Here is a 26,493-nt window from a genome sequence, read left to right as displayed (position 1 = left end):
AAGCTCCCCCTTCCAGTAGGTGCCGAACTAGTCTGGATATAGTCCGCATTAATAGATGTGTAGAGTAAGCTTGCCCCTTCCGGTAGGTCTAGAGCTAGTCTGGATATAGTCTGCATGAAGAGATGTATAGAGTAAGCTCCCTCTTCCGGTAGGTGCAGAGCTAGTCTGGATATAGTCTGCATGAAGATATGTATACAGTAAGCTCCCCCTTCCGGTAGGTGCAGAGCTACTCTGAATATAGTCTGCATGAAGAGATGTATAGAGTAAGCTCCCCCTTCCGGTAGGTGCAGAGCTACTCTGGATATAGTCCACATGAAGAGATGTATAGAGTAAGCCCCCTCTTCCGGTAGGTGCAAAGCTACTCTGGATATAAAGTGAAGTCCAAGAGGCCATGAAACTAGCAGTGGCTCGCTCTTGGTAAATGCTTCAATAATAGGGAGATTCAGAGGACTTCAAGATCCATCAAGGGGTGCGGTGGGGACATCCTCTCTCTCCTGTTTATTTCAACTTTTGAATCGTTCCTTTGCATGATCTCAGAACGGATTAGTAGCTCTAGCTCTTTGGTTTTGGAGGTCCCCAGCCCTGCAATCAATCACCCCGTGTGGGGAAGATTTAACATTTGTTCTTCGACAACACAATTAATACTATTGAGAGTTCTTTGGAACCATTGATATCTGCTTAAAGAACTAGACTTCTGTTGCCATAAATCTTTACTGTTAAATTAATGGGGGCAAAATGTCATTTCAGTTGAAGCTTAATTGTCATTTTAAATGCCAGGGTCAAATATATGTTGCTCACAACAAACAAGGCTGGACTGGGAACTAAACCAAACCCTGGAAAGTTGTGTCAGTCTCCATTGCTTTTACACTAAGCAAGTGCAGCAAAGCAACGCCAGCACTGTAGCGGTTTTCGGGGGTTACCAAGGTACTCTTTCCAAGAAAGTGACAAAAAAGGTGAATTGACCAGCACATTGTACATGTCTACATGTACATTTAATAAAACGTAATACTTCTTAGAGCTCATAGTGCCGCGGGATAGCCAATGATATCGGGAACAAGGAGTGCACAGAGTTGAAGATAAGTCCTTAATCGCTCACACCAGAGAGAATACAACCCACTAGGGAAGAAAGGCCCAAGTCGATCTTGTAAGGATAACAAGTTTTAATCTTGCACACTGATGAGAGCAACAGAACAGAACTCTGCTGCTAAGAACGTTCTGCCGAAATGTAGTACAAGCAGAATCTTGTAAAGAAAAACATTGTCATACATGATGCAATACATAGGGTAAAATCCTGAATAGTTTGTTGGTGTGTGCCTAAACAGGATCCGCCTGCCCCATAAGGGGATGCCAGGCCATTGGTTCGAGCCTAATCCGCCCGTCTTCTGTCATGTTGAAGGTCAAATTAATTATACTCCTACCATACAACTACTTTATCACTCATACGGTGCACTTGGCAGGCCCTAAAATGGGCACAAGGAGGTTCTGGTGCACTCTAAACTTCACACACACATTTCACTCACTCCCCTCTGCGCCTTCTGGCTCCAAGGTCTCCACCCTCATTTTAAACTATAATGTATCCCTCCCAGCGCCTTCCAATACAAATCACACAATTGTGGCTTCAGCAATGTGCCCTGCCCGTCCTCTTTGAACATCTCAGGACTTGTTACCTTGGCGTTGGTGGTCAAAGGGCACCTGGTGCCATGGAACACAGAGGTCTTAAGTTTTAGTCATTTATATGGGCTATAACTCGTGGTCGCCTGGAGATGGCCAGTGTGAGATAACAGCACACCAGGCGTCGGTCTGTGATCACGGCCTTGTAGGGCACATTCCTCTCCAACATCTTTGCAACACTGTTAGGACAATGAATAGGCGTTGTGGTGGTTGGGGTGTGGGCTGCCCTCATGAGAGCTCAGGCATGGCCGAGGATTTCTCTTGGTCTCGTGATTTGGGTCTAGTTCATGCAATGCTGCATTTACCGCGCAGGCCTTCCCTTCTACCCATGGTTACTAATATCTATGCAAAATAGTGACGCTGCTCGTGCCCTACGCTACACTATGCGGGTTGTAGTGGAGTGCTTTTGTATTGGGAGGTGGTCCTCTCACCAACCCCCCTCATCCCTATCGCCTCACTCTAAAGTGCCTAGGGGTGTAGGGCGGGACTGCCCCTTCCCAGCAGAGTGAAGCAGAACATTTCAACTTCATTACTTGCAAGTACTCCCGTTGCTCAGGTTTGTGTATATTTTATTTTCTGTGTTTTTCATTAGGGACTGCCAAATTCACTATTTCCAGTTAGGAAGTTGAAATACCTGGTTTGCATCATATTGTTGGCAGAGTCATCACACCATGGCCTTCACCAAAGTCCCTCCGAAAAAATGCATCCATAGAAGAAGTAAACGTGGAGTCACAGAGAGGGATCCAAACTAAAAGGGATGAGGGAACTCCTCAATGGAGGAAGAGGTAGAAAGAGGCAAGAAGGGAAGATGTGGAGAAGGCCAGAAGGTGCTTGAAAATGGAGGGGGAAGAAAGAGCAAGATGAGCCCAGGAAACAAGTGTTAGAAACACAAGGAAAGCACGGCATCCCTCTAGATGCCCACTGTCTAAAGCCCACCCTCTACCCGCCTTTCAGTACTGTTGCCTGTCCGCTGCTTACTGTAAATACTACCTGTTCCCTGCTATCCTGAATGGTATGTCAGTAATAAATGCTTTGTTGTAAGGAGCGTTCCCTACCCTAGCCATCTGATGCATGCCTGTTGTCATGACACGGCGAAATTGCCCCTTCTGGACCTCATGGTCATTGTCACGAAGGGCTTGTACTCCTTGTTCCGCCCAACATGGCCGTACCAAGCTACGTGCTACGCACTAGCTTTCACGTCGTGGCACGTACTATAAATTGGTCACGCCCCTGCGGGTCTGCGCGTCTCAACGCTATCTTCGGTAGTGACCCGATGTGTGCTTACTCTCTACTTTAGTTTCCTTTGATCCTCTTACTTCCTTCCTTGCCTTTTATCCTGTTCCTGGATTTCCCCCCCTACTTACTCGTTCATCGCTATCCTGGATACCCTGGAACCACGAACTTCCCGGAACTCTGAACGCGTCCTGCAACCTGACGAGGCTCGGGCGAGCCTATTCAAGACCCGAACGATCCACAGGAAGAGTCCTGTGGCCGAACAAGGGAGATCCCGATCACAGGTGAGACGGGGGGAGATTTACGACAGTTTGAGACGCCAAACAATCAATACGGATTCTACCATGGAGAATGCTATTCAGGACCTGATGCGCATAATGCAAGAACTTTCCACAGAGATGCAGAATTTAAAAGCCGAGAATGCGGCGCTAAGACAGCTTGTCTTGTCACGTGACTCCGCGAACAAGGACAGCGTATTATTGGGAGGAGTGGTTGATAAATACGACGGTTCAACAAAAACCTTACGTGGATTCCTGGATTCTTGTTTAATACATTTTACCTTCAAGCCCTACTATTTCTCAACTCCTAGGGCTAAGGTGGGCTTCATAATATCACATCTTTCCGGTAATGCCCTTACATGGGCCACTCCTTTACTCAATTCAGGGGATGCTCTCCTGGATGATTATGAAGGGTTCATCACGGAACTCAAGACCATGTTCGAACGTCCAGAGGTGGTCCACGGTGCTCAAGAGAAGTTACTTGACTTCTAACAAGGATCCCAAGACATGTTGAACTATGTTACCAGATTCAAACAGCTAGCCAAAGAGGCGGACTGGCCCCTGGAAGCCAGTTTTACCTTGTTTCGCAGAGGTCTAAATGAAGAGATTAAGGACGAATTAGCCAGGGTGGCACGTCCTAGTTCATTCCAGGCCCTCCTGGACTTGTCTATGCAAATAGACTTCAGAATCCAAGAAAGAAAGGCCGAAAAGAAAAGGAATAAAGTTTCAATTCAAAGAAACTCCCCAGAGAATACTACAAGGACAGAATCTGCCAAGAATCCGAGCACTGATTCTGAACCCATGCAACTTGGAGCCTTTCGTGGACCAATTTCCCCGCAGGAAAGGTTAAGAAGGATACACACTGGCTTATGCATGTATTGTGCCTCAGATAAAAATCTAGTTAAAGAGTGTCCTCTGGCTCCTCCCCGACACTCGGGAAACGCCAGCTCCCGATCCTAAATAGAGCAGGGTTTCGGGAGAGCGATGTTTGCTCCACATCATTTCCATCCTTGAAGTCTCCTGGACAAAACAAAGTGGTGATATTACAGGCCTTTTTATCGCCATCCAAGGACAAGGTCTACCCCATACTGGCCTTGGTGGATTGCGGAGCAATGGGACTCTTCATTGATCAAGATTGGGTCAGAAGTCATAACATTCCATATGAAGCAAGAAGTTTTTCACAGCCAGTGGAAGCAATTGACGGAAGATCTCTTTCGTCAGGACCCATAAGTCTGCAAACAAAGGAGATCCATCTTTCCATAAATCATAATCAAGAAAGGATTGTGTTTGACATTATAAAATCAGCCCATTACCCCTTGGTTCTGGGCATGCCCTGGTTACAAAGGCACAATCCATATATTAACTGGACGGCCGGATCCTTATTCCTGGGCTCGGAGTTCTGTATGAACCATTGTTTAAACCTGGATACCTCAGTCACAGCTCCTATAAGTCTACCAAGGTGTCCAGAGATCTATCAAGGGTATGCTGATGTATTCTCTACTGCCATTGTTCAAGCCTTACCTCCACATAGACCCGAAGACTGTGCCATAGATATTGAACCCTCAGCAGTGATTCCCTTTGGCAGGATGTTTATCCTTTCAGAACCCGAAAAGAGAGCCCTCCGGGAATACCTAGACACTAATCTTGAGAATGGCACCATAAGACCTTCAAAATCACCAGCTGGTGCTTCATTGTTCTTCGTTCCAAAAAAGGATACCAAAGAGCTCAGATCTTGCCTGGACTATCGGGGCCTAAATCAATACACCCTGAAAGACAGATACCCACTATCCCTGATCTCGGATATCCTTGAAGCTGTGAGATGTGCAGTGATATTTACGAAACTGGATCTCCGAGGTGCTTACCATTCGATCCGTATCCGGGAAGGAGACGAATGGAAAACAGCCTTTAGAACACCCTTTGGTCACTTTGAATACCTAGTCATGCCCTTTGGTCTGACTAATGCTCCCGCAGTCTTCCAGCGTTTTATGGATAGGGTGTTCTCTGACATGTTATTTCTCAATGTAATCGTCTACTTGGATGACATATTGATCGTCTCCAAGGACTCCTTGAAACATGAAGAACATGTAAAAGCAGTACTTCAACGTCTCAGTGAAAATCAACTCTTAGCCAAACCAGAAAAATGTTTGTTTCATGTTACATCAGTTCACTATCTGGGATTTGTCCTTAGTTTAGAAGGAATTAGTATGGACCCTTCAAAGGTGAAGGCCATACTGGCTTGGCCCGCCCCAACATCTGTTAAGCAAATACAATCCTTCCTGGGGCTTGCCAACTTCTACCGGAAATTCATTCCCACCTTCTCCGAGATTGTTCAACCCATTGTTAATCTCCTGAAGAAAGACGTTCCATTTAACTGGTCTATACCACAAGACAAGGCATTCCAACGCTTGAAAGAAGAATTCACTCAGGCCCCCATCCTGGACCAACCTGACATAAATCGTCCTTTTCTAGTGGAAACTGATGCCTCCAATTAGGCCATTGGAACAGTTTTAAAACAAGAATCCGATGATAACTTGGAACATCCCATTGCTTATCTTCACGGACCCTGACCACCAACGAGGCTATTCGTCATGCCTTCACTGAATGGAGACATTTACTCCTGGGTGCTAAATATCCAGTTCAAGTCCGTACTGATCATCGAAATCTTCAGGTCCTACAATCCATGGAGTGCAGGAACAGTAGACAAGCTCGATGGGCCTACTTCTTTGCTCAATATCAATTTCAAAATTCACATGTTCCTGGATCGCAAAACTTGATTGCTGATGCCCTTTCACGGCGTCCCGACTACGTTCCCTTGGAGGATAAGATCTATCCTAAAATGTTTCCACCCACAATCTTTGTAGCTCAAGCGATCAATCTCCTGGAAGAAATCAGAGCACAGACTCAATTATCTGAACTCTGGAAGGACATATCGAAGAAGAATCCCTGGCGTCTGACAATCAAGGAAGGATATTTATTCAAGAACAATTCAGTGGTCATTCCGACAAAAGAACTTCAACAGAAGGTAATGAATCTATGCCATGATACTCTTCACTCCGGCCATTGAGGAGTAACCAACACCTTCCGTCTTATACAAAGACAATTCTGGTGGCCAGGGATGAAGTCCAGTGTAGTTCAATACATCAAGACCTGTGCTATTTGTAGTCAGAACATATACGATAATCAGAGGCCGGCGTGTCTGCTTCTACAACCTACGTTGCCAACCAGACCCTGGGAAGTTATTGCCACTGACTTCATTGTTGAATTACTACCTTCCCGAGGATATACAACCATCATGGTAACCATTGACTTGTTCACTCATCTAGCTCATTTTACACCATTGTATAAACTATCATCTTCCTCAGAACTTGCTGGAATTTTCCTGGAACATATTTTTCGTCTTCATGGCCTTCCTTCCTAGATTATTTTGGATCGGGTACCTCAGTATATTTCACAATTCTGGAAACATCTCTGTCGTGTTCTAGGAATCCAATGTGCCCTTTCTTCAGGCTATCATCCACAAACCAATGGGGCAACAGAACGAGTAAATCAAACCCTGGAACAATATCTTCATTGTTTTGCCACCAAGGTTCAAGACGATTGGTCTCTCCTCATACCTTTAGCCGAATTCTCCTACAATAACTCAGATCATTCAGCTCTCAAGATCAGCCCTTTCTATTGGAGTCAAGGTTATCACCCGTCTGTTTTACCATCAGTTCTTCCAGAATCTACTCCGGTACCTACCCTTGACTCTTGGATTCAGACGCTAATCGACTTACAAAGAGAGGCAAAGGATCAGTTAGAACAGGCCCAGACTCGAACCAAAAGATATGCAGACTCTAAGAGAAGACCATCACTTTCCTATTCAGTTGGCGATCAAGTCTGGTTAGCCTCGAAAATGTTACCTCGAAATCTACGACCAAACAAATTAGCTCCTCGCTATTATGGTCCATTTTCTATAAAGGAGATCATCAATCCTGTCTCCTTCCGACTTAAGCTCCCGGATTCCTGGAAGAAGATACATCCAGTGTCACAATCTATGTACCTTTCTATTCCAAAGGTTTGGTGTTCACAGTCCCTACTGCAGATATCAGATAAACAACAAGACAACACTAACCTGGTCCAGTAGAATTTCGTAGAGAAGAATGGAAAGCTCACCTAACCCCCTCTCCCCGCGCCGGAGAAACCCAGGTCGAGGAGGGGAAGTCAGGGAAACCCTCGTGGGGGAAAAAACCCTGTTGTTTCAGGAACTGAAAGGAAGCGATGGGCGAGTCTTGATTCCCAGGAGTGACTTCGGGAGTTGGACTTGCGATCGCGAACTATCCTGAAGAGAGAAACCAGATGGTGTTTAGAAAAGGGAGAGATTGCTGCTGAAGGACTCTGGTGAGCGATATACCTTTAAATCTGAATGTCTGTTGAGGGGGTGTAAGACGGCTTGCACGGAGGTTGTATTCTGTTCAGCGCGTGGTAAAAAGTAACTCCCTGTCTTTGCAGAAGAGACTGAAGAATGGAGAAAGATTAGTTTTGGAATGAATGAAAGTATGTTGTATGCTGGGGGAGGGTACGGAACTATACGTACTGCAGAGTGTAGAATCAATGCCTTCGGTGTAAGTGTATGGAGAGCGGGTAGGGAAGAGGACCACGGGTAGAGGAGTCTAATAGTGAGAAAAGGGAGAGACGGTTGAAAGATTACAGACAAGCTGAGTATTCGAAGGGTAAAGAGAGTAATCCTTGAATTACGAACTCACGGAGCGTGGCCTCTAAAAGCAGTAGCAACGCGCTGGACCGAAGACGCTGCCGAAGGAAATCCATTCTGCGAGGTTGGGGGCGGAGTCATCCGACACTGCCAGATTCGGAAGGCTGGAGCGCTGCTTTTCCTTGCTATCGCCATGTTGGAGGGGGTAGAGGCGATGCATGAAATTCGTCTCCTCCACCTGTGCCAGAAAGTCCACGTGAGCCGCCCCCTAGAGGGAGTGGACGTGACAGTATGCCCCCTCCGAAGGGCGACGAAACCCGGTTTACCAGGATGCAGGCGGTAAAACCTGCTAACCAAACGGGGAGCATGAACCGCTGAGGCGGGTTGCCAAGAACGTTCCGCCTGAGAATATCCCTTCCAGTCTATAAGAAACTGTAGCACCCCTCTTCTATAGCGTGAATCACAGATCGAGGAGACTTCGTATTCTGGTCCTTCACTTGTCAGGACCGGAGGGGGAGTTCCCTTCTTGGACACATGGAATCGGGATTGTACGTCAGGCTTCAACTGAGAAACATGAAATGTAGGGTGTATGCGGTTCCAAGAAAAAGGGAGACGTAACTTGAAAGCAGCTAGGCCTTTATTTTCAAGAACCAAAAAGGGTCCAAAGTATCTCGGCGATAATTTTGAAGGTTTCAAACTCTTGGGGAGATATTTACTCGACAACCAGACCTTGTCACCAACTTGAATGGAAGGCGTGGGACTCCGATGTTTGTCGGCTTGTATTTTATAGCGTTCATGAGCATCCTTTAGAGCTACCTGTGCATTTCGATGTCCTTGTTGAATGGAGGTGATTAACCCGTCTAAATCCGGAAAGGAAGTGTCCGTGGGAACAGTCGATGGGTACACCTCCGGATGAAATCCAAATGTACTAAAGAAAGGACTAACACGTATGGTGGTATGAACCGCATTATTATAGGCAAATTCTGCTATAGGCAGTAAAGCCTTCCAGTTGTCTTGTAAAGCTGATATATAACATCTTAGATATGCTTCCAGGGTTTGATTTAAACGTTCAGTCTGGCCGTTGGTCTGAGGGTGGTATCCTGAACTGAGCGCCCTTGAGATCCCTAGTAAACAACAAACATGTTTCCAGTACTGTGACGTGTATTGTGGTCCTCGATCCGAGATAATGACCTCTGGTAGTCCGTGGAGTGAAAAAATGCGTTCCACGAATACCCTGGCCATAACAGGTGCAGATGGAACAGATGGGAGAGGGACGAAATGCGCCAATTTGGTCAAAGAGTCTATCGTCACCATGATGGTATTACAACCCTCTGACCTTGGTAAATCCACGATAAAGTCTGTTGATATTATTTGCCAAGGTTTCGTAGGAATTTGGGTTAGGATAAGTTTGCCAATAGGAGAAATCCTAGGGGTCTTGGTTTGTAGACACACCGGACAAGACGCGACATAGTCCATTACATCCTTGCGAAGTGTCGGCCACCAGAAGTGTCGTTGAATTTGTTCTGTAGTATTGAGAGTACCTCTATGCCCGGCTGCCTTGGAGTCATGACACATTTTAAGTACCTCTAATTGTAGTTCTTGATCGGGAAGGTACATCTTGTCTTCTCTGAAAAGAAGACCCCGATCAGCAGTAAGACCTAGTTCTCGCAGGGAATCGTCCTGATCCAAGTCTAGATTCCTCGTCCTTTGTGCTACCTTTTGAAGAAAAGAATGGACAACAGGCACTGTGACCAGGTTGGGAAACATAGGTTCAGGCTGAAAGGGAGCTCCTTTTAGTGGATTACTGCGGGATAAAGCATCCGCTTTGAGATTAGTCTTGCCCGGTATGAAAGTGAATGTAACCCGAAAGGGTGAAAAAAAATGCGCCCATCTAGCTTGTCTACTGTTGTTAGTTTGGGCATATTGTAGTGCTCGGAGGTTGTGATGGTCGGATCTTATTTCAATAGGAAATAATGCTCCCAAAAGCAAATGACGCCATTCTTCAAAAGCCCTCTTGATCGCGAGCAACTCTTTCTCGAGAACCGTGTAATTTACTTCTGCCGGGGACAGAGTCTTCGATAGGTAAGCAATGGGTCTTTCGAACCCCCTGGCGTCCGGTTGTAACAGAACCGCTCCAATACACTGGTCTGAAGCATCTGATTCCACTATGAATCGGTGAAGCTGATCCGGCATTGCCAAAATAGGAGCTCTAGTAAATAAAGCTTTTAGCTCCTGAAAGGATTCCTGAGTTTCATTTGTCCACCGAAACACAACCCCTTTCTTTAGCAGAGGAGTGATGGGATGGGTGAGGGTAGAAAAATGAGGAATGAAGCGCCTGTAGAAATTTGCGAAGCCAAGAAATCGCTGTATTTCTTTAACTGACTTGGGGGCTGGCCAATCAAGGATAGCTGACACCTTTGAGGGGTCCATGGAGACTCCTTGATCGGACAGAATATACCCTAGATATGCCACTTTGTCTTTATGGAATTCGCATTTCTCTAATTTACAAAAGAGATGGTTCTTCTGTAGTCTGTGTAAGACTTCTTTAACATGAATGACATGGTCTGCAAGAGTGGATGAAAATACCAAAATGTCATCTAAATAGACAATGACAAAATGTAGGGCTATATCTGCAAAAATGTGGTCCATAAACCTTTGGAATATTGCCGGGGCATTGGCTAATCCAAATGGCATTACACTATATTGGAAATGACCAAATGGTGTCCGAAAGGCGGTCTTCCATTCGTCCCCTTTTCTTATGCGGATGAGGTGATAAGCACCGCGTAGATCTAGTTTAGTGTAGAGTCTAGCTCCTCTAAGCGCTTCCAAGATATCCGGGATAAGCGGCATGGGATACTTGTCCGGCACTGTGATCTTATTTAATCCTCTGAAGTCAATGCAGGGACGTAACTCGGTGGTGTTTTTCTTTGGAATAAAGAAGAGTGACGCCGCTGCAGGAGAGGTGGATTCTGTGATTAAGCCATTTTCTAGATTTGTCTTCAGATATTCCTTCAGTGCCTCTTTTTCCTTGGCGGACAATATGTACATGCGGCCAAAGGGAAGAGGACTATTTGGAATTAGATCGATACAACAGTCATCTCTGCGGTGAAGTGGTAATTCGGTGAATTCTGTTTTTGCAAAGACCTGGTGGAATACCTGATATTCCTAAGGAAGAGTGTTTACTTCGTTAAGAATCTTATTTGAGACACTAAAAGACTCCTGAGAGTGCTTGTTCTTGGAGGTGGAGGTGACTAAGTTATGGCAGTTGTGAACACAATGTTCTGATCCCAAAAAAAGAGTTGCTGCTCTCCAGTTAATAAAGGGGTTGTGAAATCTCAGCCATGGCAGTCCTAAGATTACAGGATAATGTGCAGTCTTGATTAAATCTAATTTCAGGATCTCTTGATGTGCCGCTATAGTCATCGTGATAGGAGAAGTGTGGTCTTTTATGGGACCGGAAGTAAGAGGGCTACCGTCCACACTCTCAACTGGGATCATTAACGCCTTGGGTACTTTTGGAATCCCCTGTTTAGTAGCAAAGGTGTCATCTAAAAAGTTTCCTGCGGCTCCGCTATCGATAAGTGCGGGCACGTTTTCCAATCTTGTGCTACCCCAGGCTAGCGTAACTTCAAGTACTATCATCTGGTTTTCTGTGGATAAATCTTGTTGAACCCTGGGAATGCTTTGAAGGGAACTAGTAACTCTGGAACCCTGCACCGTCGTTCCCCTTACGGTCGGGCGCTGGCGTTTCCCGCCTTCCTAGGGGGAGTATGGGGACATTCCTTAACCAAGTGAGAGCTCTCTCCACAATACATACAAAGACCCTGAGTACGCCTTCTTGTATGTTCACCCACAGATAAAGGACCTCTAGTATTGCCTATTTGCATCGGCTCCTCGGAAGGAACTGGTCTAATAGGAGACAGGGTACCTTCGGTGGTTTGTCTGCTCTTTCCTTTTCTTCTTTCCTTCTGTCTTTCTTGCAGTCGATAGTCTAACTGCATAACCAGTGAGATGTATTCCGCCATGTTATGTGGACGTGGGGCTCGGGACACCTCGTCCTTTAAATCCTCTGAAAGTCCTCTTCGGAATATGGTCATCAAAGCTTCATCGGCCCATGCCGTGTCAGAAGCTAGTTGCTTAAAGCGTGTGATATAGGAAAGGAGATCCTGACTACCCTGTTTACAATCCAATAACTTTTCCTGTGAGGCAATGGTTATCTCCTGTCTCCCAAACATACTCTTTATGCTGTTACAAAAAGCAGGGTAGGAATCAAGCATGGGATTGTTACTGGTAACCAAAGGAGTGGCCCAAGCTAACGCAGCCCCTGACATTTGGGCAATCATATGGCCCACCTTGTCTCTATCTGTCGGGAAAAAGGCTGCCTTAAAGGCGACTGTACAGAACAGGACTCAAGAAATTCCTTGACTGCATGGGGATTACCATCGAAACGTCCTGTGGGTAATGGGCCAGGAGGTACTTCCGAGCTATGGGCTGCTCGACCCACCTGTTGCTTTAAGCTGGTATTCTCTAGCTTTAATAGCTGTACCTCGGATGACAGGGACTGAACCGCTGCCATTAATTGTTGTATTTGTTGTTCCATATTGGATCCTCTGATTCTGTCAATAAAGACTGTGAGGCCAGTAAATAATTGAAAAATTTCTGGCGTTGCTAACTGTCACAATCTATGTACCTTTCTATTCCAAAGGTTTGGTGTTCACAGTCCCTACTGCAGATATCAGATAAACAACAAGACAACACTAACCTGGTCCAGTAGAATTTCGTAGAGAAGAATGGAAAGCTCACCTAACCCCCTCTCCCTGCGCCGGAGAAACCCAGGTCGAGGAGGGGAAGTCAGGGAAACCCTCGTGGGGGAAAAAACCCTGTTGTTTCAGGAACTGAAAGGAAGCGATGGGCGAGTCTTGATTCCCAGGAGTGACTTCGGGAGTTGGACTTGCGATCGCGAACTATCCTGAAGAGAGAAACCAGATGGTGTTTAGAAAAGGGAGAGATTGCTGCTGAAGGACTCTGGTGAGCGATATACCTTTAAATCTGAATGTCTGTTGAGGGGGTGTAAGACGGCTTGCACGGAGGTTGTATTCTGTTCAGCGCGTGGTAAAAAGTAACTCCCTGTCTTTGCAGAAGAGACTGAAGAATGGAGAAAGATTAGTTTTGGAATGAATAAAAGTATGTTGTATGCTGGGGGCGGGTACGGAACTATACGTACTGCAGAGTGTAGAATCAATGCCTTCGGTGTAAGTGTATGGAGAGCGGGTAGGGAAGAGGACCATGGGTAGAGGAGTCTAATAGTGAGAAAAGGGAGAGACGGTTGAAAGATTACAGACAAGCTGAGTATTCTAAGGGTAAAGAGAGTAATCCTTGAATTACGAACTCACGGAGCGTGGCCTCTGAAAGCAGTAGCAACGCGCTGGACCGAAGACGCCGCCGAAGGAAATCCATTCTGCGAGGTTGGGGGCGGAGTCATCCGACACTGTCGGATTCGGAAGGCTGGAGCGCTGCTTTTCCTTGCTATCGCCATGTTGGAGGGGGTAGAGGCGATGCATGAAATTCGTCTCCTCCACCTGTGCCAGAAAGTCCACGTGAGCCGCCCCCTAGAGGGAGCGGACGTGACATCCAGTCTTCCATACCTTCCCTGTTGAAACCCTATGTTAGTTCTACTCGAAAACCCTTCAAACCCACACCTGTTGTTGTGGACGAACAGTTGGAATATGAGGTGTCCAGGATATGTGATTCCAGGTATAGGAGGGGTCGACTACAATATCTGGTCGAGTGGAAAGGCTACCCCCCTAGCGAGAGAACATAGGAACAAGTTTCTAATTTAAAGACCCCTCGTTTGCTCAGAAGATTCCATCTTATTCACCCAGGCAAGCCTGGAGGAACCAGTCTTCGGAGGGGGCATGCTGTCATGACCCGGCGAAATTGCCGCTTCTGGACCTCATGGTCATTGTCACGAAGGGCTTGTACTCCTTGTTCCTCCCAACATGGCCGTACCAAGCTACGTGTTACGCAGTAGCTTTCACGTCGTGGCACGTACTATAAATTGGTCACGCCCCTGCGGGTCCGCGCGTCTCAACGCTATCTTCGGTAGTGACCCGACGTGTGCTTACTCTCTACTTTAGTTTCCTTTGATCCTCTTACTTCCTTCCTTGCCTTTTATCCTGTCCCTGGATTTCCCCCCCTACTTACTCGTTCATCGCTATCCTGGATACCCTGGAACCACAAACTTCCCGGAACTCTGAACTCGTCCTGCAACCTGACGAGGCTCGGGCGAGCCTATTCAAGACCCGAACGATCCACAGGAAGAGTCCTGCGGCCGAACAAGGGAGATCCCGATCACAGGTGAGACGGGGGAGATTTACGACACCTGTGACCCATACTGAAGTACAGAGCTGCACTGCGTCCCACAGCTGTGCTCTTTATGAAGAAGAAATCAGGACTGGAGAACAATGGCAAAAGAGATGAGAGATCAGAACTGGAGAGAGAATAAATGATGGCTGAGTCCAGGAACTGAGAACGACGGAACAAAAAGAACGGAAAGAGCTCAGAACTGGAGATGGTAAGCCAAGAGAAGGAGGACATTCAGGTGGGGAGAGGAGAAGGGGGCATGCACGAAAGGTGAGAGAGAATTTCATGGCATACGAATCAAGTGGGATGTTCTGCAGCGGGGGAAAAAGAGTAGCAAGGTTGGAGTTCAGGAATTGACAGGGATGAGGAAATTAGTCAATGCAATAATGAAACAAGAGAGGGGGGGCTTGGAGGATGTAGGAATGGAGAATGCTCCACAAGTGATTGGATCTATGTTTTCTTATAAAAGCAGTCGGTGGGGCAGAAAGTCAAACTCAAATACACATATGTTCTCCAGAGGTTCTGTTTAGATTCTTTGGCGAAATTATGTAACAACACTAAACAGATGTCATTACGCTGGAAGAGGTGTGGGCTACATTGACCTATTCAGCAGAATTCCCATTGATAACCAAGCTGCGCTTCTGCAGCCAACAGCTGTCAACAGCAAAATGGCTGCACTGGCTCCTTGGCGCACCATTGCCCCGCATCAAAACTGCGGTGTGCAGCTGCAAAATGATGGCTGCACTATTTTACCAAACACCTATTGGGCGAGTTGGAACAGGGAGTACACCGAGAAAGGTGCCAGTGTGTGTTCTTGTGTGCACCAAAAGAAGTGAATTGAAAAGCAGCGCTGCTCTGCTGCTTGCTTCCCATCAAAAAGGGAATATTTTACATGAAAAAGGATGCTACCCTGAAGCTATGTTCATCTGTTAATCATCGCACTACTTTTTTCAGTGAGACCCTGCCATGCCCATCCATATTCACATTGTGCTCCAAAAGAGAAGAGCAGTATCCCTGAATGACCGGCTGTTGTTCAGAACTGGGAAATCAAAAGAAGTTTTACTTTCAGCCGTGCGGGAAAACGCTTGACTTTTGGGCTACAAAATGTAAAAAAATAATGCTTCAAAGAGGCCCTGGCTCTCTGGGCCTATGTCAATTTCAGTGCATCTGTGTTTCAAACAAGGTACTGTATAAAAGAAACTGACTATGTTGATTTAACACTGTAGAAATTTCAGATGGAACCTTTTGAAAGGAACATGGCAGCAGGCTTCATTACATGTTTAAATGTACTTTTGCAAATAAGAAACATACCTGTTGTAAAAGTATATGTTGGATAAGGCACTGTCCGTGCCTAGCAATGTGAAGGGGTTTGTGCTGGGAAACACATATGGGATATTATATTCAATAGGCTTGCTTCTGATGCAAAATAAAATAAAATAAAATCAAGAAATAATGGCATTGGCTACATTGGAGCAATCTGCCCAAACAGGTTTTCTACTGGGGGGTTGCTAACAAGCAGGAGAGGCTTTGCCCCTCTTCCCCCCCAAAAAGAAGCCACACTAGATTCTAGGACACCTACCTGTTAACTGCCACCTTTGAAAACATTGAATGGACCAACACAAAGAAATGTCACATGCTCGTCAGACATTTGTCTCGGCTTCAGCTTGAGACAATAGATCTGGGACACCAATGTGTAAAGTGGTAGAAGTGACAATAAACATTCAATGAAACTGGGAAACCCCCATGGCCACTCTGGGCTGAAACTGACAGTTGGTGGTAGCTGAAGAAAACAAAAACTTCCCAGTTGAAGGACAAAGGCTGTCTCAAAATACTATTTGAGGAATAAACTTTTAAGACCTTTAATTCTGTAACCGGACAGCATAGAAATGTAAAAGTTGTACAGTACAGTTTAAATGTGATTTTCATGGCTTCTAAACAAGATATCGCGGCCGTCCATAGCATGTGTGGGACACAAACGCCAGGAGAATGTAAATAACGAGGAAAGTACATATGGTGGAACGTTAAAAATGTATAGAAATATGCCCTATGATAATATGTACATACACCTAAAAGTGTGGGATTTATGGTGAAGCGGTTCTCAGTAAAATCGTGAAAAACTATTAGAAGGGCGAAACAGTGGCGTACAAACTTGTTCATTGGACTGCCATGCTCTGCGTAAAATATACTTTGTTAAGATGCCACAACTTTAAAAATGTGCCATTTATGTCAAAACAGGATTTTAGCTAAAGTAACTGTGGGATGATCCTATGCATAGTAAACCCACATCATAAAGCTGATGTCATGTCTCTAAAAAGTGCATCCAGCTGACAGGAAGGCGGTAACTATCACCCCTGTCCAATCCAGTTATTAGAGACGTGCCTAGCTTAAGCCTGCCCCACCATATATTCTATGATGTCAAGATGCCTTATAAATATGGGAGCCTGACAGAACTCTGGAGACACTCTCTCCTGAATTTCCAGCGCCTGCGTATCCTGATATTCAACATTCATCTTGCCAGATTCCAGATCCCACTGCAAGGCCAAAGCATAGCTGAACCTATTCCAGCAAGGCCTTCATCCAAAAATCCCCCCCAAAAAAGAAAACCAAGAACCATGGGAAAAGCTGTGGTACCCTTTTGGGCAGCATCCTGTGACCAGACCGGATTTTTGTGTCCATTACCTGCATGCCCGCAGTACCTTTGCCATTCAGCGACCAGACTTGCCCAGCTGTTTGCTGTAAGAGGCGCCTGCCGTGCGGTGACCAGAACCCGGTTGACTGTCCTAAATCCCAAACTCAAGTGTGGACTGTGAGTATTTCCCCATCCCATAGCAATATAGCCTACCCCATCTTGACCCTTTGTCTTTGTTCCACTCTCTAAGCAATCCTATCCATGCCTTGGTAATGTATCCAACTGTCAGAATTCTCTGCGCATCTTGTCTGTGATTTCCTAGTGTTAGCGTCATTCTTTCATTCCCCCCATCTAGTAACCCCTTAGCAATATTTTGAATAATTTAATTAATTTCCACATAAAGAGACACGTGGCATGGAGCGGGTTAATGCGGCCAACTTAACCTGTTTCACGGGCAGTGCTATCTACTTGATAAACTAGCATAAGTAAACTTTGGCCCTCCTTACGATACTGGCGCTAAACCATGGCGCTATTAGCACCATGGTTGGTGCCGGTATTGTAACGAGTCCGCCAATGTTCAATGGGGAATTATCACCCCATTCCAAGGTTGGCGGGGCGGTAATTCCCCATTGAACATTGGCCCTTCCCCATTCCCATTTTTGGCCCATAGGGCTCAATGGGACTGGGGAAGCCGCAAATTGCGGTACCGTACTTAGCACCAAGGTCCCTTTGCGGGTCCCTACTTTAACGGCTGGTCTAGACCAGCCGTTCAGGTTGGGTCCCTCAAAGGGACTTCGTAGTAAGGCGCTAATGTGTTAACGGCACCGCAGCCTTTTACGGCGCCGTTAACCTATTAGCGCCAGGGTCGTAATGAGGCCCTTTGTCTTTTTCTTTCCAAACCGATTTTTTTTTTCTCTTTCATGGCTTCATTTTACCAAAGCCAAACCTCCTGTTATCTTGCAAATCTCATCCAGTTCCTCAGCTATAGCCATCCCTTCACTTCTATATTGTCCCTGTGATGTGAATCTACCCCCAGCCCAAAAACCGCATTCCGATTTGGAGTATTTCACCCATTTTTCTTAAAAATCTTTTGTGCCATTTAAAAAATGCATCTGTGTAAAATGCAACTTTCCAAGGCGTGATTCTGGCTGCATTGTGTTCTTATTTTCAACTTGCTTTTGAACTGTATGCCTTTGTTGATACCTTGCCTTGTGATTGTCAGTGTTTATACCTTCCTGCTATCGTGAGAAATCATCTTTGCCTCATAGATTTAACCGCACATTAATTATTTATTTGTCAATATCCGAGTGTCATTTTATGCTATTGCAAAGGGGTTTTGCTTCTTATTTTGTGAGGGAAGGTCGGATTTTGATTCTGTTTGCTGCCACCTATGCCTGACCAACTGCTGCTTCATTCTATCCACTCAGAATTAGATTAATTGTGGGTTGAGGGAACATTGCAGGGGGAAATTGTAACTCTGGTGTTATCTATCCAAATTGAAAAAGTGCTCCTATTCATTTGTGCTCTGGATCTGTTCTGGTAGAAGGTTAGCCAAGTGTATTTCAGTGATTTACTTTGTAATTATCACCCCATTGGTGATTGCTGCCCAATATAAAAATGTGTGTGATTTCTTTGAATTTTAAAATAAATATTGCATTCCCACCTACCAGCCTGGTTCATGGTCCATTGTGACCCAGGATATTTGTAAAAGGGGATGTGAGACGGGTTGTGTGCCATTTCAAATTGAATCCTCAGAAAATAAAGAGAAAGTATTCCAATTGCGCGCTACATCCAAGGCTAAGACCAAGGGTCCTGGTCCGGTGTGTGTCGCCCTGTTATAATCCATCCAAATATTTAAATGTGCACAGCTGGCCCTCCCCAAAAGTGTATTAATTTATGTGGTAAAATTAGAAAGTAGGCCCAGCAGACTGAGATTAAGGACACAAAGTGGATTACACAAACAGTACCCTCAGATGTAAGGTCCACAGATGAAGTGCACTGACCATGCCTTTTTCGTCTGCCACCCAGGACTGGTGGGGCCTGGAGGAGGGTCAGAGCCTGGAAACGTCCAAATAGAAACCCACATTCACAAGTGAAACATAGGCTGCTCCCTCCACAGTTCTATGGCACTGGAAGGGACCAAACCGGCCCTATCCCCAACAACCCTCTAGGAAAAATCCTGCTATCCCATACGGCCAGTCCATCATCGGCTTCCAAGTGCACCACCTCAGCTGGCAAGGAAATGTGATGAGTATTGAAGAGAAGGCAGGTTTGATGAGGTGTGAGATTGCACTTTCCGAGGGGTGGCGTGAGCCACCTAGGAACCAAAAATGAAACTATTCACCAATAAGGCAAGACGGAATGGCCAGCTGCCAACTCTAAAGTAAACTCTCAAATGTGATGTCGTGAGAATGGGACAGAAGTGTTTTATTAAGATTGTGTATAGCATCTTCAGTGACATGGAGTTAAGTACTGTCATCCAATAGAGGCTTGTTGGTAAATGACAAATGATTATCTTCATTACACAAAGCCAAGTAGAAGAATAATTAATGTCTGTTTTCTTTCATTAACAGGTCCCCTCATTGTCACCACTGTCTTCTCATTAAGAACCAAAGAAATGCAAGCCATGATTCCCACTGACAGCCGGGATGTGGAGAGAATTCACGTTATGGATGGTGCGTTAGCTGTGAATGGACGGTCATGTTTAGGCATATATTCCTGCTTCCAAGGCTCACTCACAGAAACACAGATAGCTATACACTCCCCTAACAGAGAATGGGAGACTCAGGCACAGGCATGCGCAACCCCACACACTATAAGATTATATCTTGGCATGAGGATATAATCACTTGGAGAAACGTGAGGTATGGTACCAGGTGAATGATTACACATAAGGCTTTTGGCAGAAATGAAGGGTCTTATGGAAAGTCAGGAGGTTGGTCATGCAGATAATCTCCACACGGAGAGAATTGATTGCACAAATGCAGGGCTTGAATGGCAAATCGTATTGTCAGGAGAGGCTGGTTGGAGGAGTCCAATTTTGACTGAGAATGTACAGGATAATTCAGGCAGGTGCCAGTCCCATGTACAGACTTGAAAACAAGGCAGAGGATGAGTTGGCATCTCACTGGCAACATGTGCAGAGAGCGGCAAAGTGGTGTGATTGTGTCTTTTTTCTGTTTGCAAAAATAAGGTCCACCACAGTGGGAATCCAGCAAGATAGAGGGAAGGCCCATTTTATGGGTTCTAGGCATAATCCCATGCAGAATTGATAAAGGACCCTACAACCAGGTGATGGTAGTCAGATGGATCCATGGGAGAACCTGGCGCAGCTGCCTGAGTTAAAGGACCGTTTCTCGGGGAAACTGTGCTGGCTTGCAGACTAAAATTAAGCTTGTATTCTTGACCGAGGATGAAAAGACTGTATTTCATGTGTTATGCAATGATACACTTGACGCAGTTTCTGACGGTTCAAGCAAAGTGGTCTTGGTAGTATAACTGATCCTGCATACAAATGTGGCACTAGCATTGATTTAAGAAGGTATAGACTACTTGACCTGCTTCATGCTCCTACAGAGAAAGGAGTATACTACCTCTCACCTATGGGCAACCCACTCCCAATCTCCAAGGACCCTCCACCTAGGTGATCCTCCCTCACGTCTCCACCCCCAGGGTCAAGATCCTAAGCGATGGCCTCTCCCTGGCCACCTGAGAAGAAGATCCATGGGGAATACGAGTGAGGATACCCTCCGGTTTCTCACAGAAGTAGCAGGTATGCAGGATCCCCTTGGTGGCTCGCTACCCCCAAAAGTTAGGATGGGGAGGCCATTCCATGGAAATGACCACATTAGCCCAAACAGTCTGGGATGGGATGGAATATTCTGTTGATGGTTTACTATGTACCGAGCCCAGCAGCAATATTTGAGCACAAAGACTTTGATCTGAGCTAGTAAGGAAGGCATTGCTGATGTTCATTGGGGCTAAGTCTGATGTATGTCCTTTGCTGGAATCCTATTGGATCTTGTGTGGAAATGACAGTTAGTTGATATGTTTTTGGAATAGTGGGGCTGCTGCTTTGGAAGTGATTTGAAAGGTTGGCTATTGGTTGTCTTAGTTCTGCCTTTGTGGGCTCAACACTTGTTGTTTTAATGAGGGTAATATCTGCCTTTTTTAGAGTGTGTGCAGTTAAACTTGGGATAAAGAGCACACATTGAGGACTTTGGGGACTACCCACATGATGGTGGGGAGCAGCCAGTCAGTACTTGACATGGGGTGATGGTATATGGGGAAAATGCCCTGCTGTAGGGATTGTATGCTGTCTGAAATGTATGCTTGTTTGCCTGGACACATTATACTGGTGGTACTGGGAAGACACTTTCTTTTCAGTGTTGAATTTTTTGGGGCAACCAAAGGCTGAGTGATGCCATTTCTGATTAAGATGAGTGTCCATTGGAAGAAGTTTTCTCTTCTGCCACAGAAATGTTTTTATGGTTTGGAAGTGACCGTTGAGCAAGGCAGGTTTGGTTAGAATAGCTCTTTGACATGGGGAGCGGCTGGAGAGTTGATTTCTTTTTTTACATATTTTAATAGCTTTCAACATAGTCTATATATGTGTAATTGTTTGATCTCTTCCATTCTGTTTATGGTGTCTTTGTTTTCTCCCCTCTCTGGACCTCTTTTAAACAGTGGTGGGAGACATCTTCATATGTCTGGCTGTCCTCCTGTCCTTGAGGTGCACAGAGAATAGAAGGACTTGGTTCCTTTCACCAACTCTGAATCTGTTGTAGACGTGTAGCAGGCAGAAAGACAGCAGAAGGGACTTGGGCATAAAAGCAGGATGGGAATCTTTTGCAGCTGGTGGGAGTCATGGATTGTTGTTCTTATGCCACAGGTGACAGCATTAGAGGTCCAGAGAAGTTATTCAGCATGAATGGAGACGGCCACCTGAACTTCAAGCGTCCTCGAAAAACAGAACGAGGAGAAAGAAATGATTGTTTTAGTACAGGTAAGGAGGAGGGTGTGTGTTATCTGCGCTAGTCTGATTTCAAATGTATTGTAAAGGCCCCTAAGCTCTAAACCCCATCTATTGAACAAGAATTGGCCAAGACAAGCCATGTTAAATGGTGCAAACCTGAGAACATCCACTTCAATGGATTTGCTTCATTACGCTACTCTGCAATGCTGTTCTGTCTAACTTCATAGCCAATGAAGTGCTTTAGCGGAGGACAGTGCTGTTGGTTTAATACAAATATAAAAACATTTTTAAGCCACTTTTTCCTTGGTTTCTAAAACACATCAGAGTTGATTTTTGTTTTTAAATATTGTCATTTGCTTGAGGGAAGATGAAGACCCAACTTCTATTTTCATTGATAATCTTGGCGAGGAAGCAGGAGGACGCAGCATGGACCCAGACTCTGGTAAGATATACATGCTCTCTGGTTCTTCCATTCCAAGTACTGGGTGGCGAGGTGACCCTTCTTTGCATGTTTGATGGACAAGTGAGGGGAAATGTTGACAGCTTTGTTCGTTATCGAGTTGAGGTTTTGAGACAGTGGAGCCCATGGTTGGTTTGAGAAGTGACACATTGTTGGTTGCGGTCAGGCTGTGAGCTGGTACTATGTTGCTAATGGTTAGTAGGTTGTCACAATTGTATCCATGTTTGGGTAGTGAATGGGCACAGTTTTGGTGAGATAGTGAGTGGATCCATTGTAAGATGGGATGTCTATAGAAATTTCAAAAGGAGAAATTAGTGCATTTTTAAAAAAAATAATACAGTGAGAGACCCCCCGCCCTCCGTCTCCCCCACCTTAACTCGTACCCATGTTCCACTCCACCCCTATATTTAAAAAAAAATTCCCAACATTCCGGAAAAAAGATGCAGTAATTTCTTCATTCGAAAATTTATTGGCGATAATTTCTGCGGATACCTGCAAGATGTGGTTAGTGTGTTTATCTCTTTTGGCTACTTAATAAACAAATCCATTGAGTTTTGTGTCTTGTTAGTTGAAGCATGTGAGGTATAGTTAGTGAGGCGACACATTAATTGTTGTTAGTGAGCATCGTGCCCCTTTGCAGGCCGCAGAGCTGGCCTGGGGTCAATGGAGCAAGTGCTAATTTTAGGTTGCCAGACATTTCGTCGAAAAAAATTGGTCGACCAGACAAATGGTCGAACCAATTTGGTCGAAAACCAAATGGTCGAAATTTTTTATTTTTTTATTTTAACCCTTTTTTTTTGGGGGGGTCCTCCCCAACCTCCTTTTTTTCTCTAAAAACCCCTTTTTTAACTAAACGAAAACCCGAAAAATAAATATATAAATTAAAAAAAAATCGACCATTTGGTTTTCGACCAAATTGCGTCGACCAAATTGCAGTCGACCAGTTTTTTTTCGACGAGTTGACTGGACACCCTAATTTTATATACAGCGGCAACCATTGTACCTGGCCTTCATGGATCTCTCGTCGACATTCCGTCTGGGCTACCGTTCTATTTTGTGGACGGTCCTGATGGTCATGTCTATACTCCGCCCACTCTTGGGAATAATGAAGTTACTCCAGACTGAAAATGTAGCCTTTGTTATATTTGCAGAGGGGGTGAGTGCATTAGAGTTCTTAGAGTCGCATGGGGAGTGTGCCAGGGATGAGTCCTGTGCCACTTATGCTAATGCACTGGAAAAAGTTCTGATTGCACAAAACCAGGACGTGCCCAAAGCAGTGATTCAAAGGTTACCAGTGGTGAAGTGTATGATTCTCACCTACACGCAATAATACGTAATATGAACCATACATTTAGTTACAGGGTTACATGTTTTACATATCTTGCAGTAGTATTTCTGCAGCAACTGACAGCCTTATATCATATTTGTAAGCAAGCAGTACATATGACCCAGGAAAATGCAGGCATTGCAAGGGTTGTGAAACATTTTGGGAAAGAACCATTAAAAGGGGTCCTGCGAGTTTATAAGACCAAAGCGAAGAGTATAGGTATGTATGCATCTGAGCGATAAGGGATCTCTTCCTAGCCCAAATTCAATGGCAAGAAGTTATCATTTTGAAACCGGTATTGGGCATCCCTAATGGGTTGGCCAACTTTGCAATTCATAGTGAGGTTGGTCAACGCTTCATCTCAGGAGACGGCAAACGAGACCCATGTCATTCTTGTTATCCATATGATTGAACTTGTCCACTACACTTGCACGTTTTATTTTTTAATGGCGTACTGACTTGCAACTTTGCACTAAAAACCCCTTAGCTGGGATTCGCATTTGCTGAACTTGCTGTGGGTAGCACTTATCTGTGCAAATCACCAGACTTAATAGCGAAAGGTGATTGATATAAGACATGCTCACCGATGAGAGATTGACAGTGCTGAAAGAGGACGGAGAGTTGCACATGCACAGCAAGCGGAATCTTGCACAATTTATAATTAATAAGTCTAACCAAAGTGATCAATATTTGTTATCCAGGCATTGGCTGACCAAATTCCGGTTGGGCTTTGGGGGAGGGGGCTAACTTGCTTACTGGGTAAACCTTAAGCGAGGAACCAAACCTCTCTCCTGGGGCAGGTAGAGACCAAGCTTTACATTATGTTTTTCTAATAAAAAAATAGACAGGGGTCTTAGACGTTAATTCCTCTGCTAAAATCTCATAAGTTTACAAAATGCCTCCCTGCCCTATTTTATCTTAAAATGACTCTGTTGCTTGCGGTTACAACGCTTTCTGAACAGTGCAGTTAGAGTTATATTGAGCATATAAGAAACGTGGGGTGGTACTTTGCACCACACGCGCCGCTTCTTGAGAGCTGATGATTCTATTGACTATGGTGATTTCAGGATTTTAATTATGGTACCACATTTCTCATAGATGTGTTTTATTTGGACTTCTTATGCCTTTTATGATTTTCTATGTCCAAACAGTCTATTTATTTGTTCATTCAGGTTGTGCTTAGTGATTTGACAAGTTGCTCTTCATGGCGGAATTACTGATGTTCCTGAGTTGTTGCTGGTTGTCGTCAGTCAATGATCCCATCCCAGTGTGCTACAGATGTTCTTGAGTTGTGGAATTGATATGATAGGTTATTTATAACGCGCTTAATACCCAAAGGTTTCTAAGCACGGACCTGGGGATGGAACCTGTGTTGCTCCGTGTCGACTTGCTTCCAAGGTGAGCATGTTGCCTCTGAGCTATCCTCCCGAGACTTGTCAGTCATGGTTAGTTTTCCAGTTGACCCATTAATAGTGGAGCACAGTCTGTGAGCTGTCATGCTACTGGTCACAGCGGACGTTTCTAAGTAGATGAATTGCTGGTTGCAGTTAGTTATTGAGTTGGTATGTTGCTTGTTGTGGTCAGTTAGCAACACATGGTCGCTTCTCAGCTCTGAGTGGTTTCACGTCTGCTCTGGTGTTTTCACTAGTGGAACTTAGATGGACCCACTCTGTATGATATCTAGTTATATAAAGTAGACATGTGTGTAGTTTCACCACTTCAGCACATGAACAAATTCTGAGAATTTATGAAAGGATTACATTTCACGGGGAGGCTTGCCATTCTATCCATAGTTACTAGTACATGACATTATCAACACGTACAGAGTAATCAAATCTCAAACTCTGCTGGCTTTGAGTAGACTCTGATATGACAGTACAGGGTGATTGGATCTCTCTGTTTCATCCAGCCCTTATCAGTAGTCTTTGATAGAAGTGTATGGCTGATTAAATCCTTTGTTTCACCCATCCATGAACAGATTCTGGAAGGAGTGTACAGGCTGATTGAATCTCTCCATAGCTCTCTGCTACGATTGGACGGTAGATGTGTAGCATGTGATTGTATATCTCATTCTTTGCCCTGCCCTTTATCTGACATGTGCAAGTGATCAGATCTCCCCCAGGCCAGGCCAGCACAGCCCAGCTAAATATACAGGTGTCTGATATATTGTTAACAAATGCATTCCTCTTACTACACATTTTGTTTTTTCACAGACAAAAACCTCATTGACGAATCCTTTTGCCATCTGTTATACTTCTCTTTTTATTATTATATCACAGAATATGAAATAATTTGCCTAAAAGAGGATGACACCCCATATTGGGGTGACGATCAAGACATTGAGAGGCAACAAAGCCCAAGGAGGCCCACAGGTGAGCAAAGCTTGTGTAATTACTGAGAATCATCCATCTTAGATGTTAACAAGAGGACACTGGTTCATGTCGCAGTAGCATATTTAGCGTTTTATCATTTATTTAACAGAATTCTTCATAAAAGAGGATGAAGCGATTTATTGCAATGGTGGAGAACAGGGCATTGAGAGAAGGCAAAGCACCCCCAGGTCCACAGGTGAGCAAATCATGTGTATTTACTGGGAATCGTAGGATTGAGTTGTTAACAAGAGGGAACTATTACATTACATTATTTATTATGCGCATCCACAAAGGCGCAAATCCTATCCCTAGCAGGTTCAATGCAGAGACACATGTGCTATCCTTTATTTAAATAAATACATTTTGAGTTTACTATGTTTATAGAACATACATAGGTGTGCTTTGTATAATCTATGTGCACCCTTGAGTCACCTTCATCTGGTTCTGGCCGTGTGATGGCTCTCATTATGTTTGTTATGTGGAATCATACTC

General features: G+C 44.8%; 1 protein-coding gene across 4 annotated transcripts in view; it reads left to right on the top strand.

Moving 5' to 3' along the window:
• LOC138489333 (zinc finger protein 1 homolog) overlaps window positions 1-26,493 on the top strand; it is a 135,954-nt gene that overhangs the window by 9,712 nt on the left and 99,749 nt on the right. For 2 of the 4 annotated variants that reach the window (XM_069617041.1, XM_069617038.1), the window contains exons 3-7: window positions 19,441-19,542; window positions 21,759-21,872; window positions 22,210-22,284; window positions 25,909-26,001; window positions 26,111-26,197. In XM_069617041.1, coding sequence (XP_069473142.1) covers window positions 19,441-19,542; window positions 21,759-21,872; window positions 22,210-22,284; window positions 25,909-26,001; window positions 26,111-26,197 — 471 coding nt within the window. The remainder of the gene's footprint in view (window positions 1-19,440; window positions 19,543-21,758; window positions 21,873-22,209; window positions 22,285-25,908; window positions 26,002-26,110; window positions 26,198-26,493) is intronic. The other 2 variants (XM_069617039.1, XM_069617040.1) reach the window with 2 other exon arrangements.

Source organism: Ambystoma mexicanum, chromosome 9 (genome assembly GCF_040938575.1).
Source record: "Ambystoma mexicanum isolate Mex_15411 chromosome 9, UKY_AmexF1_1, whole genome shotgun sequence".
Taxonomy (NCBI): Eukaryota; Metazoa; Chordata; class Amphibia; order Caudata; family Ambystomatidae; genus Ambystoma; species Ambystoma mexicanum.
This window is presented reverse-complemented; position numbering and strand designations above follow the sequence as displayed.